The 12,166-nt window shown below is 58.8% G+C and overlaps 1 protein-coding gene across 1 annotated transcript; it reads left to right on the top strand.

Moving 5' to 3' along the window:
- The first annotated feature begins 1,888 nt into the window (after positions 1–1,888).
- On the top strand, positions 1,889–11,987 carry IL4I1 (interleukin 4 induced 1). Its single transcript, XM_036834055.1, has 7 exons — positions 1,889–2,362; positions 6,165–6,403; positions 7,094–7,206; positions 7,816–8,017; positions 10,162–10,230; positions 10,583–10,719; positions 11,078–11,987. The coding sequence occupies exons 1-7, from the start codon at positions 2,089–2,091 to the stop codon at positions 11,985–11,987; spliced, it is 1,944 nt and encodes a 647-aa protein (XP_036689950.1). The 5' UTR covers positions 1,889–2,088.
- The last annotated feature ends 179 nt before the right edge of the window (positions 11,988–12,166 follow it).

A 12,166-nucleotide genomic window follows, 5' to 3' on the forward strand; every position in this document is an offset into this window, starting at 1 on the left:
GTTGAAACAAATGAGTCTCAAGCAGTGGTGTGCTGGTAGCAGTCGGCCCTCCAGGGTCAGGGAAAGCCCTGACTGATAGCATATGCCCATCCCCATGGTGTAAATTCTCCCACTGTGGCTGATTTCAAGCCACCAAGGTGAAGTCACCAAACACAAATTTGGGAAATTGACACACACTGTGTAGATGCAACTAATTCACCTCGGGAGTATATATGTAATAGTAAAACGTAATCAGATAATTAAGGGATGAATTTTGAGTATTATCTTTGTTTTTAATAAAATTAATTGTAAAGATTTTAATTTTTTAATAATGGCTCGCAAAGCAAAACCAAAAAAGAGATCCGAAAATTAAATGGTCGGCTCTCAAGAATAGGTGTGAGCCAGCTCCAGCACACCACTGCTCCCAAGGTTTTCAGTCAACCTCAAAATTGCCTTGGTGCTTTAAAAGTCTGCCCTCAGACCAGCAGCTCTCTGCAGAACTTCCCAGGAACAAAATCCCTCACCCTCTGAAGTCAGGTCTGCTTGTAGACACCAGCCAACCCCCAGCCAGACCTAACTGTCCTGAGCCACCCCTGGGCCTGTCCCACAGCCCTCACACACCTTGGCACTGGTCACTTCACACTCCAGAGACCCATCTGGGCACTGCCCACACCTCACCTCCAGACACCATCCTGGTTCAACCCCATGACCTGCTGAGATTTCCCCGAGGCAGAGCCCAGGTGTGCTGCTCTGCTAGGCTCAGGCCTAGCCTGGGGCCATGGGGCCACATCAGACCCCACCCCTGGGTTCTAAGAACATAGACCCCCAAATCCACTGAACTGAAAGTGACACTTCCTGACAAAGATACTCAGTATCACTCAGATGCAGTGTGGGCTCTGAATGTTGATTCAAACCAACTGTTAAAAGAAAAAAAAGTTTTGATGGGACTTCCCTGGTGGTCCAGTGGTTGAGACTACGCGCTCCCAGTGCAGGGGACACAGGTTCGATCCCTGGTCGGGGAACTAAGATCCTGCATGCTGCATGGCGTGGCCCAAAGGAAAAAAAAAAACCACGTTTTGAGATAATCAGGGAAGTGTAAGCATTGATTTAATATCATTTTTAAATGTGATAATGGTATTGGAGTTTTATTTTTGAAAAAGCAAATAAGTTCTTTTTTTTTTTTTTTTTTTTTAAGCTGGTGGAAGGTAAGCTTGCCAGCCGTGAGCCATTTTTTTTTTTTTTTTTTAATTTTATTTATTTATTTATTTATTTTTGGCTGTGTTGGGTTGTAGTTTCTGTGCGAGGGCTTTCTCTAGTTGTGGCAAGTGGGGGCCCCTCTTCATCGCGGAGCGCGGGCCTCTCACTATCGTGGCCTCTCTTGTTGCGGAGCACAGGCTCCAGATGCGCAGGCTCAGTAGTTGTGGCTCACGGGCCTAGTTGCTCCACGGCATGTGGGATCCTCCCAGACCAGGGCTCGAACCCGTGTCCCCTGCATTAGCAGGCAGATTCTCAACCACTGTGCCACCAGGAAAGCCCAGTTCTTATCTTTTTTAATTAATTTTTATTGGAGTAGAGTTGATTTACAATGTTGTGTTATTTTCTGCTATACAGCAAAGTGAATCAGTTATACATATACATAAATCCACTCTTTTTTAGATTCTATTCACATATATGTCATTACAGAGTACTGAGTAGAGTTCCCTGTGCCGTACAGTAGGTCCTTATTAGTTATCTATTTTATATATAGCAGTGTATATATGTCAGTCCCAAGCTCCCAATTTATCCCTCCCACCAAGTTCTGTTCTTTTAGCGCAGAGGTTGGCAAACTGACCCCACTTCCCGTTTTTGTAAGTAAAGTTTTATTGGAACACAGCCACACCCATCCATTTACATGCTGTGACTGCTGGGAGGACAGAGTTGAGTAGGCGAGGTGGAGACCACGTGGCCCCAAAAGCCTCAAATGTTTATAGAAAAAGTTTGCCAACTTCTGTCTTACGGAAACATCCTCAGGTATTCACCTACAAAAATGATAATATGTCTGGGGTTTGCTGTAAAATAATCAGTGGGGGAGGGAGAAAGTGTAAATGAAACAAGATAGGCTATGAGGCGATGAATGCACCTGGCTTCATCATCCTAGTCTGTTTTTATATGTGTTTGAAATTTTCCGTAATAAAAAGCTTTCGAGAAGGGGGCATCTGCGCTCCACGGCCTCCCAACTGCTCTGACCCCACACCAGGACCCTGGCATCTCTGGTCTAACAAGGGAATCGGGACAGAGCCAGCACCACTCAGCCCGGTTTCGCACACACCCAACGATGACTTCTGTCCCGGGCTAACCAGAAAGGCCATGGGCGCTGAGAGAGCCCACCAGAGCCAGCCATGCAGTGAGTGCCCCCATCAGAGCCCTGGGATTCTGGAAACTGGGGAAGGAGGGGCAAGGGGGCTCTGAGGGAAGGGGGCCCCTGTCTAGGGGTCAGGCCAGAGATCAGGGCCTCAAGTAGGTCTGTCCTCTGCCCTCTGCACCCCTCCCCATCCAGTTCTGGACCCCCAACTTCTGCCTGGGGCCCTTGGCATGCCCTGGGTAGGCCCTGCCCTCCTCTGAGACTTGGTGAAAGTTTTAATACTGACCACTCAGGGTCTTTGGACTGACTCAGAGGAAAGAATATATATAAGGCACTAGCCCTGTCCGTTGCCCATCTCTGTGGCCACCATCACTAGTAGCTGCCCTGAGGGGCCACAGAGGCCCCCCCGGGGTGGAGGGGGAGCGGGGCCAGGTCTCTGGCTGCTTCGGATGTGACCTAACCCCATTAGAACTGTCATTGTGGTTCTAGAAGCCAGGCAAATAAGGTAGGGTTTTCTCCCTAGAGACAATTTTTACCTGAAAGGGTTGAAAAAGCCCCAGGTCTTTCCCACCATCTGCCCCCACCGTCAGTTCTCGCTGTGTGTCCTATATCTCCTACTCACAAGCTTAGGAAACCTAACCTAATCCAAACCACTCTTTCTCATGACCCTAATTCATACCCTAATACCCTAAATTCAACCCTAACACCAATCTCTGATTTTATCAGGAATGAGTCTGGAAGATCCAGTTATTTCTACCAAAGCAACCCCCAAATTACTCATAATCTCTTGACCCCAAAACAATCTTTGGTGTATGGCCTTCCAGCATTTCTTTTCCTGCCAACTGTACCATGGACCATATCTGGCCACTCTTGGGCGTTCCACCCAACATCAACCAAACCCTAGCCCCGTGCTTCTCAACCGGGGCGAGTCTGCCTCCCCTTCCCCTGGGAATGGTTGGCGATGTCTAGAGACATTGGTAGCTGTTAAGCCTTGAGGGGCAAGTGCTACTGGCATCTGGTGGGTAGAGGCCAGTGATGCTACTCAACATCCTACAATGCACAGGACCTTCCTCACAAAAATGGTCCCAACTGCATAGCACCGAGACGGGGAGCCCCTGCCCGGGCCCCATCCCCGGTCCACGAGCCTGAGCTAACCAAGTGTTAACCATCCTGGAGCCGGGCCGCTGGGATCAAACACAGGTTCTGCCCCTTCTTAGCCGGTGCCTGATCTGGGCCCCAGTTTTCTCCACTGTAAAATGGGGACAGCTCAACCCACCCTGTGAGACTTGTCACTGGAGTCAGTGAAGTAGAACGTGTAGCGTGTCGGGCACGCGGTACTCAGCAGGACCCACCGTCACTTTATCAGCATCAAGGAGACCGAGCAGGCCTTGCCCTCGTAGCCTCCGTGAGTCCTGCTCGCCTCCCCACCTGACTCCTTGCATGGGGTCACTGGGGTAAGGCTGCACGCCTTCCATAGAGTCCAGGGGGTGAACTGGGGGTGTGCCCGGAGCCAGGAGAACTGTGAACAGAGACCTTGTGCAGGAGAGACCAGGGGGTCAACCCAGATGCTCTGCGGACCAACACTCCTTGCCCAGACGTGCCCTGGGAGCCCCTTGGCTCTGCCGCCTCCATCCCTTTCTGCTTCCATGTTCTTGCTGCTCCCTTTCTCTGTGTGGGACGTTGCCATGAGGCCGTAGGGCAGAGGGGCCTCCGGGAAGGGGACGGGGTGGGGGTAGGGACCTGGGATCCGGTGGACTCCCAGCTCTGCTGTGTCCCACTGTGGGACCCGGGGCAAGTGCCTTCCCCGCCGCGGGCCAGGTTCCCCCTCCCTCACAAGGTGTGTAAGGTCCCGACGAGATGGCACGCCAACCCTCCACGTCATTGTGAATGAAGCAGGCGGGGTCTGCGATGGGAAGGCCTGCCAGCTCTGAGGCCTGTGCCAGTCCTGGGGTCCGCCCCTGCCCGGCCCCTGGCCACCTCTGGGCCTCAGATTCCTCCTCTACCCAGGGCAGAGCCCTGAGCACAGGCCACCTCAGAGAGCAGCAAGCCTCTCGCTGCTGGTTTTTGCTGACTCTCGCCCTTGGCTTTCTCTCAGTGTCCAGCTCACTGATTTTGTTCCCTTCTTGGCCACCGCCTCCCCACCCGCATCAGATGTTTTCTGACTCACTGGTATGCACCCCCTCCAACCCCATACCTCCGTCAAACCACATCCCTCTTTCATTTACTGTTTGGATTTTCCCAACTGGTTGCTGCAGAGGACCTGCCGCCCTCTGGCTTTCCTCCTCACCACTCGCCTGGTGCTCTCTCCTCCAACCCCAAGAAAAATCCCCAAGATGCCTCTCCCCACCCCCTTCAAGGGACCCACCATGTGTCCCCTTGGCTAAAGCCCCAAAGCCATGAGCCACGCAGGGTCTCCTTGGAGCCGGGTCACCCTGTTCTCACTGCCTGCCCCTCGCCCCTCAGGAGAAAAGGGCCCACGGACAGCGGGTGGTGATGGCCACAGCCAGGGAGAGAGACAGAAGCACTGGACAGTTTCTCCGAGGTGCCCCCCCCTGCCGCCGAAGCCCTAGCCTGAGCCGAGCGCCACAGGGGTTCTCAGCGCAGGGGGGACGGGCTCCTTGCGCAGGGCTGGGGTTGAGGGGGCCTTCACTGAATCCCTCTAGCACCCGCGCGGCGGCAGCAGCTGGCATTTCCTAAGAAGCAGCTCCTAGTACTGACCCGGCTGCTGTTCCCAGGGCCCCGACCTGGATTCACTGCCTACTCCCGCCAGCACAGGAGCGACCCCCCTTGACAGATGACACCGGAGCCAAAGAGAGGGGAAGGCCTGCTCCAAGTCCCCCGCCGGCAGGTGCCAGACTCAGGACCCAGGCAGGCTGGCCCAGAGCTCGTGCCACCGACCACGAGCTGCGGCCTGCGAGTCCCCTGCTGTGCCCGTTTCACTGAGCTCAGAGCGGCCATGTGGCGGGGGCCGGCGAGGGCCCTCCAGCGCACAGGGACGCCTGACACAGAGAAGGACTCAGAGGCTGTCGCAGGGCACACGCAGCCCCAAGGCCAGAGGCCGCCTCTCCCCCTGCTCTGAGAATGAAAGAGGCAGAGAGGGCAGAGGAGAGGGCAGACACAGGGGCCCTGCGATCAGACCAGGGGGACCAAGGGCTCGGGGCAGGCCAGACTGATTTGCTTCCTCCCGACCCCTTCCCCCTCCGCCGCGCCCCCTCTGGCCTCAACTAGACTCTGAGCATCTGACCCGCCGCCCAGGAAAGGAGTTTCATTTCCCACAGCTCGATTTCCCAAAAGGGAGGGGAGGGCGGGGCTCGGCTCGGTTTAAGGACCAAGAGGGGGGACTCGGCAGACAGGCGGAGGGGACAGAGGAGAGAGGAGGTGCTGCTGCGTGCGGAGGCCGAGGTAGCGAGGAGGCTGCAGAGAGACTGGGCCCCACGGAAATAGACGGGGAGACAGGGCTGAGCAGGGCAGATAAGGGAGACACAGGGAGACCCAGAGGAGGTGAGAGAAAGAGGGGACAGAGAAGAGAGACAGGAGAGGAGAGGAGACAGGCGAGCAGAGACCAGGAGCCGGCTAGCCCGGGATCAGGGGACACACACGTCTAGAGAGACCGGAGCCATAGTGGGGAGGGCTGAGGTGGGCGCGGGGCAGCCCACAGCGGGCCAGGCTGGGGGGGACACAGGCTCCTGTCACAGTGGCCCTGCTTCCCCTCCAACCCAGACACGTCTCCCCCCAGAGAGACATGCACTCCTTGGGTAAGTAAGCAGGGGAGGGGGCAGAACCCGCTTTTCTCTCCCCACATACCCGCTGACCTGCCCGCTGACCCTGTCCTTCTTCCCCCCAGCCTGGCGCCTCCTCGCCCTGGTCCCCTTCCTCCTCAGCCTGGCGGCCTCCCTGGACTGGCAAACTGCCCAGAGCCACGACCCCTTCGAGAAGTGCATGCAGGATCCCGACTATGAGCAGCTGCTCAGAGTCGTGACCTTGGGCCTCAACCGGACCTCGAAGCCCCGGAGGGTGGCTGTGGTTGGTGCGGGCGTGGCTGGGTTGTTGGCCGCAAAGGTGCTCAGCGATGCTGGACACAAGGTGAGAAGTGCTGCTTGCTGTCTACCTTGAGTCTTTCCTGCTGCGGCTGGGAGTCCTGGGTAGAGGGACCTGGCTACGTCCCTGTTGAGGGGTGGGGGTGATGGGAGGCGGAGAGAGGGAGCTATGCTTTCCTTGTGGTCTGGGGAGCGAGGCCTGGAACCCTCTGCTCTAACATGAAACCCAGAGGGAACGTGTGTCTGTGCTGAGGGGGCTTTGACTTTCCCTGCCCCACTCTCATCCTGGAGGAAAGTCCCTTGAAACCTCCTCCAACCTCCTGGGGGGAACGTGTGTTGGTGGAGATGGAAACTCCACACAAGGGGAAGTGCCCCCTGAAGTCTAACCCCTGTCGCTCTCGCTGAAATCCAAGAATGAGTATGGGCCAGGCCAGTGGCTTCAGTACACACGAGAAATCTCCCCACTCCCTGAGCTGGGAAGTCCCTCTGAAATCTGGCCAGCGGCCTTCCTGCTGCAGTCTGGAAATTGTCACATTGTACATGTTCACTATGACTTTCTGTTCTCCCACCAGCCCCTCCCACCTCCCCATAAAAAAAGATCCTTCCTTCATCTTCATCTGTGCTGCTGTGGGGTTGGAAGGTTGGGTGGGTGCCCGGGGCGGGGGCTGCAACAGGGTTGAGATGGGGGGTCAGTGGGAGGAGCTAAAGCATCTGCTTGCTGCCCATCGTCCCTCAGGTCACCATCCTGGAGGCAGACAACAGGATTGGGGGCCGAATCTTCACCTACCGGGACCGGAAGACCGGCTGGACTGGGGAGCTGGGAGCCATGCGCATGCCCAGCTCGCACAGGTGGGGCCTGACCTGGGGGCCAGGCAGGCGCGGGGCCACCCCAGCCCCCACCTCTGAGCCCAGACTCAGCCAGATTCCCAACTCAATCACTGCTCCAGTGCCAGCACGAACCTCAACTCTGACCCCAGACCTGGCGCCCCAGTCAAGTCAGGCCTAGACCCAGCCTCCAGCTCCGTCCTTTTCCTGACACTTCCAGGCCTCCTGGCTCCAGCCCCACCACTGAACCCCTGAAGTGCTCAGGCCACTGCGTCCAGCCCTTCCAGACCCCCAGCTCTATCTTCCCCGACCCTGGTCCTTTCCCCATCCCCAGCTCCCACCCCCATCCAACACAACTCTGTCCCCATTCCTACTTGATCCCCAGTGAAAGCGACCTCCCCCTCCAAAGCCAGTCCTGAAGTGCTGCCGCCCTCAGCCTTCCAGCCTTGTTCCCCTTTCATTCCCATCCCTGGCACTGACGACCCCTAATCTAGCCCGGCTCCAGCCTCATGCCCAGCCCCAAGCCCCGTCCCCAGCTGCCCCACCCGCCCCCTTCCCTTCTCCAAGCCCCACTGGGGAGAGGGGCCCCCACCTCCCCCGCCCGACCCTCACCAGCGGCTCTCACTCCCTCAGGATCCTCCATGAGCTCTGCAAGAGCCTGGGACTCAATCTGACCAAATTCACCCAGTACGACGAGAACACGTGGACGGAGGTGAATGAGGTGAAGCTGCGGAACTACGTGGTGGAGAAGATGCCTGAGAAGCTGGGCTACAAGCTGCATCCCAAGGAGAAGGGCCACTCTCCCGAAGAAATCTACCAGATGGCTCTCAACAGGGTAGGTGCGTCCGCGAGCCCTGCAGCCCTGTCCCCCTGCCCCCGTCCTCCACGCTGTTGTGTCCCATGCCCTTTCCTCCTCCTGGCCTAGCTTTCCTTTTCCCATTCCTTCTGGTCTCCCATCACTGGCTCTTCCATCTTTAGTTTCCCCATAAGCCCTGCTGATCCCCATCTCCCATCCCCTTCTCACTCACACACTGGCCGGGACAACCTCACCTTTCTACACCTTTGGGGTTTTTTGTTGGTTTGTTTTGGGGTTTTTTAGGCTGCGTCATTCGGCACGTGGGATGTGGGATCTTAGTTCCCTGACTAGGGATTGACTCCATGCCCCCTGCATTGGGAGCTCGGAGTCTTAACCACTGGACCGCCAGGGAAGTCCCTCTACACCTTTGGTTTAAACTATGATCTGTGGGCTTATGTTTTCCAAGTCCATCTCCTGAGACCCAGACCTATGTCTGTCTCCCCCTGGCCATCCCCCAGCACCCTCCAGCTCCCACTGAGCTCGGCGGCAGCTTCCCTGAACCTACTCAGATTCCTGGGTTCCCCATCTCACAACAGTGCCATCATCACCACCCCCAGTCACGAAGCGGAACTCCAGGGGCCATCCTCGCTTCCTGCCTTCCCTGTCAGGCCCCAGCTCCATCCGTCCTGCCCTCAACTGTCTCACACTGTTCCTACCTCTCTGTCCCCCCAGCTCCAGCCCCAGCTCAGGCCTGGACCGCTCCCTGCATCCTCACCCTGGCCCACCCTGCTCACAACCCCCTGTGCTCCCTAGCGCCTCAGCCTCAGGTTCAAGCCCTGAGCAGTCTGGTTTCTCCCACTCCTTTAGCCCCATCTTCTCTCCAAGAAATTTTTATTGCCCACCCCAAACTCTCATGGTGGCCCAAACACCTTCGGCTCTGTACTCCTTTGTATGCACTATGCTTGTCCGCCGTCCCACACCCATGCCACTGACCCTGCCTGGAAGGCCTTTTCCTTTTCCCACCCAGGGAACCCTTTTCATCCCTCAAGAACCAGCTTCAGTGTCCCCTCCTCCAGGCAGCCTCCCCTGATGCCCTCAGGGAGGAGCCAGCCTAAGCCTCCTATGGGAGCTCCTAATTGTCCATCTCCTCTTGTGGACAAGGGTGGGCACTTAGTCCAGGCCATTTCTGTGCCCTGCCAGTGCCCAGTTTAAGGAGCCTAGGGAAATGTGAGGGGAAGGGTGAGTGAGTGAGTGAGTGAGTGAAGGGACACCTCCTTCAGGGAGTTCCCCGGCCACAAGAGAGAAGCCAGGTGGACAAAGGAGAGGGCTGAAAACAGAGGGCAGCGAGTCTTCTGGGAGGGGATGAGACTTGAACAAAGCAGTGAAGGATGACCACTTGGATGCCCGGCAGAGATGAGGGCGATGAGCAAGTGCAGGGGCATGGAGGGGGGGGAGACTCAAGGGTGGTCTGGGCACTGGACACTGTGCTGTAGACCTGAAGCTGCCCTAAGAGATGGTGACCGAGGGGCTGGCAGCGGCCTTGAACGGCAGGCTGAGGGCTGGAACTCTGCGGCTCCAGGCACTGGGGAGCCACAGAAGCCTGTGGGCAGGGAAGGTGCCGTGAATAAACCCCCGTGAGCAGTCATGCCCTGTCAGGGCTGATGGGTGGGTGGCAGAAGGGACTCCACTTCCGTCTGCGCCCACAACGATCCAGGCGACAGATAATTACCGTCCATAAGGACACAGCGCTGACTGAGACAAATAATTACCGTCCATAAGGACACAGCGCTGACTGAGACAAATAATTACCATCCATAAGGACACAGCGCTGACTGAGACAAATAATTACTGTCCATAAGGACACAGCGCGTGGAGCGCACAGGCTGGGACAGAGGCAGGCAAAATAACACCCAACCAGGATGAGTGTGACATTGTCTGGGTGGACCGAGCGCCCGGGGAATGAGGGGTAGGAACGACTCAGGAAGACTTCCCAGGGTGGCGATGTAGTTGCAGTGGAGGGCAAGGCTGAGGGCCGAGCGTGGGCAACATCCTGGCAGCTTGAACAAGAGAGGTAAATGGCCGGCCATGGGCAGGAGCAGGAAGAGAAACCAGGTTTGGACCCCGGGTGGGGCCTCCCCGGTCCTGTCCCCACAGCTCAGCGCCATCTGCTTGTCCCGCCACAGGCCATCAAAGATCTCAGGACACTGGGCTGCAGAAAGGCAATGATGAAGTTTGAAAGGCACACGCTCCTGGTGAGTGAGGGCCTCGCTGTCGCTGTCTGAGAAATGACGACAAGGAGGGTGCCCATGGGGCCTTGGGCGGGGAGTCAGAGGGCAGGAAACTGGGACCCCAGGCCTGCCACCTCCTCCCTGCCTGACGGGGCTGGACACGCCCCTCTTTGGGCTTCGTTTTCCCTCATCTGTCACAAGGGCGGGGGGTGGGCGGGGGGGGCGCCATATCGCTGAGGTGCAGGGAACCGCACTAAGCGCGGTCGTGTCACTGAACTAAGTAAGAGGCTCCGCGGGGAGAGGCCCCGTGGGAGGGGGTACGGAGCCGGCAGGTGCAGCCTGCCTGGGCCCTGACCTGGGCCCCGCCGTCCCCCAGGAATACCTCCTCGGGGAGGGGAACCTGAGCCAGCCTGCCGTTCAGCTCCTGGGAGACGTGATGTCCAAGGACGGCTTCTTCTATCTCAGCTTCGCCGAGGCCCTGCGGGCTCACAGCTGCCTCAGCGACCGGCTCCGGTGAGGCAGCGGCTGGACAGACGGAGTGGGCGGGGCTGGCGGGGTGGGCGCGGCCTGGAGAGGTGGGGGCAGGGGCCCAGGGGGCGGAGAGGCGCGCTCGGTCCCGCCACACTCGCCCCCGCATCCTGGGTCCTCCAGGGGAAGAAAGGTACCTGGAGAGTGGCGTGGCCCTGAGGGGACGAGGCGGGGTCCCCGGGTCACACCGCTCTGCTCCCGGTCCTCGGGGGCCATCGGGGACTGACGAGGGCGGGGGTAGATGAAGGGGTGGGATTAGAGGGAGGGAGCGGGGAGTGTCTGGGCAGGGGCGGCTGTGGAGATGCAGGGCCCGAGAGCCCGTCACGCACCCGCCCCGCCGCAGGTACAGCCGCATCGTGGGCGGCTGGGACCTGTTGCCGCGCGCGCTGCTGAGCTCGCTGTCGGGGCCTGTGCTGCTGCACTCGCCCGTCGTGGCGATTAAGCAGGGGACGCACGAGGTGAGCGTGCACATCGAGGCCTCGCGCCGGGCCCGGAATCTGACGTCCCTGACGGCCGACGTGGTGCTGCTGACGGTGAGCGGGCCTGCGGTGCAGCGCATCACCTTCACGCCGCCGCTGACGCGCAAGCGGCAAGAGGCGGTGCGCGCGCTGCACTACATGCCGGCCACCAAGGTGTTCCTGAGCTTCCGCCGGCCCTTCTGGCACGACGAGCACATCGAAGGCGGCCACTCGAACACCGACCGCCCGTCGCGCGTGATATTCTACCCGCCGCCTGGCGAGGGCGCGCTGCTGCTCGCCTCGTACACGTGGTCGGACGCGGCTGCCACGTTCGCTGGCCTGAGCCTGTCCGAAGCCCTGCGCTTGGCGCTCGACGACGTGGCGGCGCTTCACGGGCCCATCGTGTACCGGCTCTGGGACGGCAGCGGCATCGTCAAGCGCTGGGCGGAGGACCCGCACAGCCAGGGCGGCTTCGTGGTGCAGCCCCCGATGCTCTGGCGAACCGACAAGGACGCGGGGCAGGAGCACGATTGGGCGGCCCCCTACGGCTGCATCTACTTCGCTGGAGAGCACACGGCCTACCCGCATGGCTGGGTGGAGACGGCCGTCAAGTCGGCACTGCGGGCCGCGGTCTTGATCAACGGCCGGACCAGCAGCTGGAACGACCCCCGGACCATCAACAGCATGGGGCGTGTGCACGTGGCGCCCGCCCACCACCACCCGTGCAGCCTCGAAAGGGGGCGGGGCACCCACTCTCCAGCCTTACATGCGGTCACCGCTCCGCACACGACCTAAAAGAGGACCCAATATTAAAGTATTTTTGGAAACAGCAGTGTGGTCCCGCCCCCTCCCTGGCTCAGTTGCTTCCCCAGTTTGCAGGGAGCAAAACCATTAGCCCTCTTGGTAGAAGGGGCTGCGCCTGTCCTGGAGCCCCAGAAGCTGTCCTACTTCTTCCTGGGCCGTGGGCTCCGTTT

This window comes from Balaenoptera musculus, chromosome 19 (genome assembly GCF_009873245.2).
Source record: "Balaenoptera musculus isolate JJ_BM4_2016_0621 chromosome 19, mBalMus1.pri.v3, whole genome shotgun sequence".
In the NCBI taxonomy this organism is placed as follows: domain Eukaryota; kingdom Metazoa; phylum Chordata; class Mammalia; order Artiodactyla; family Balaenopteridae; genus Balaenoptera; species Balaenoptera musculus.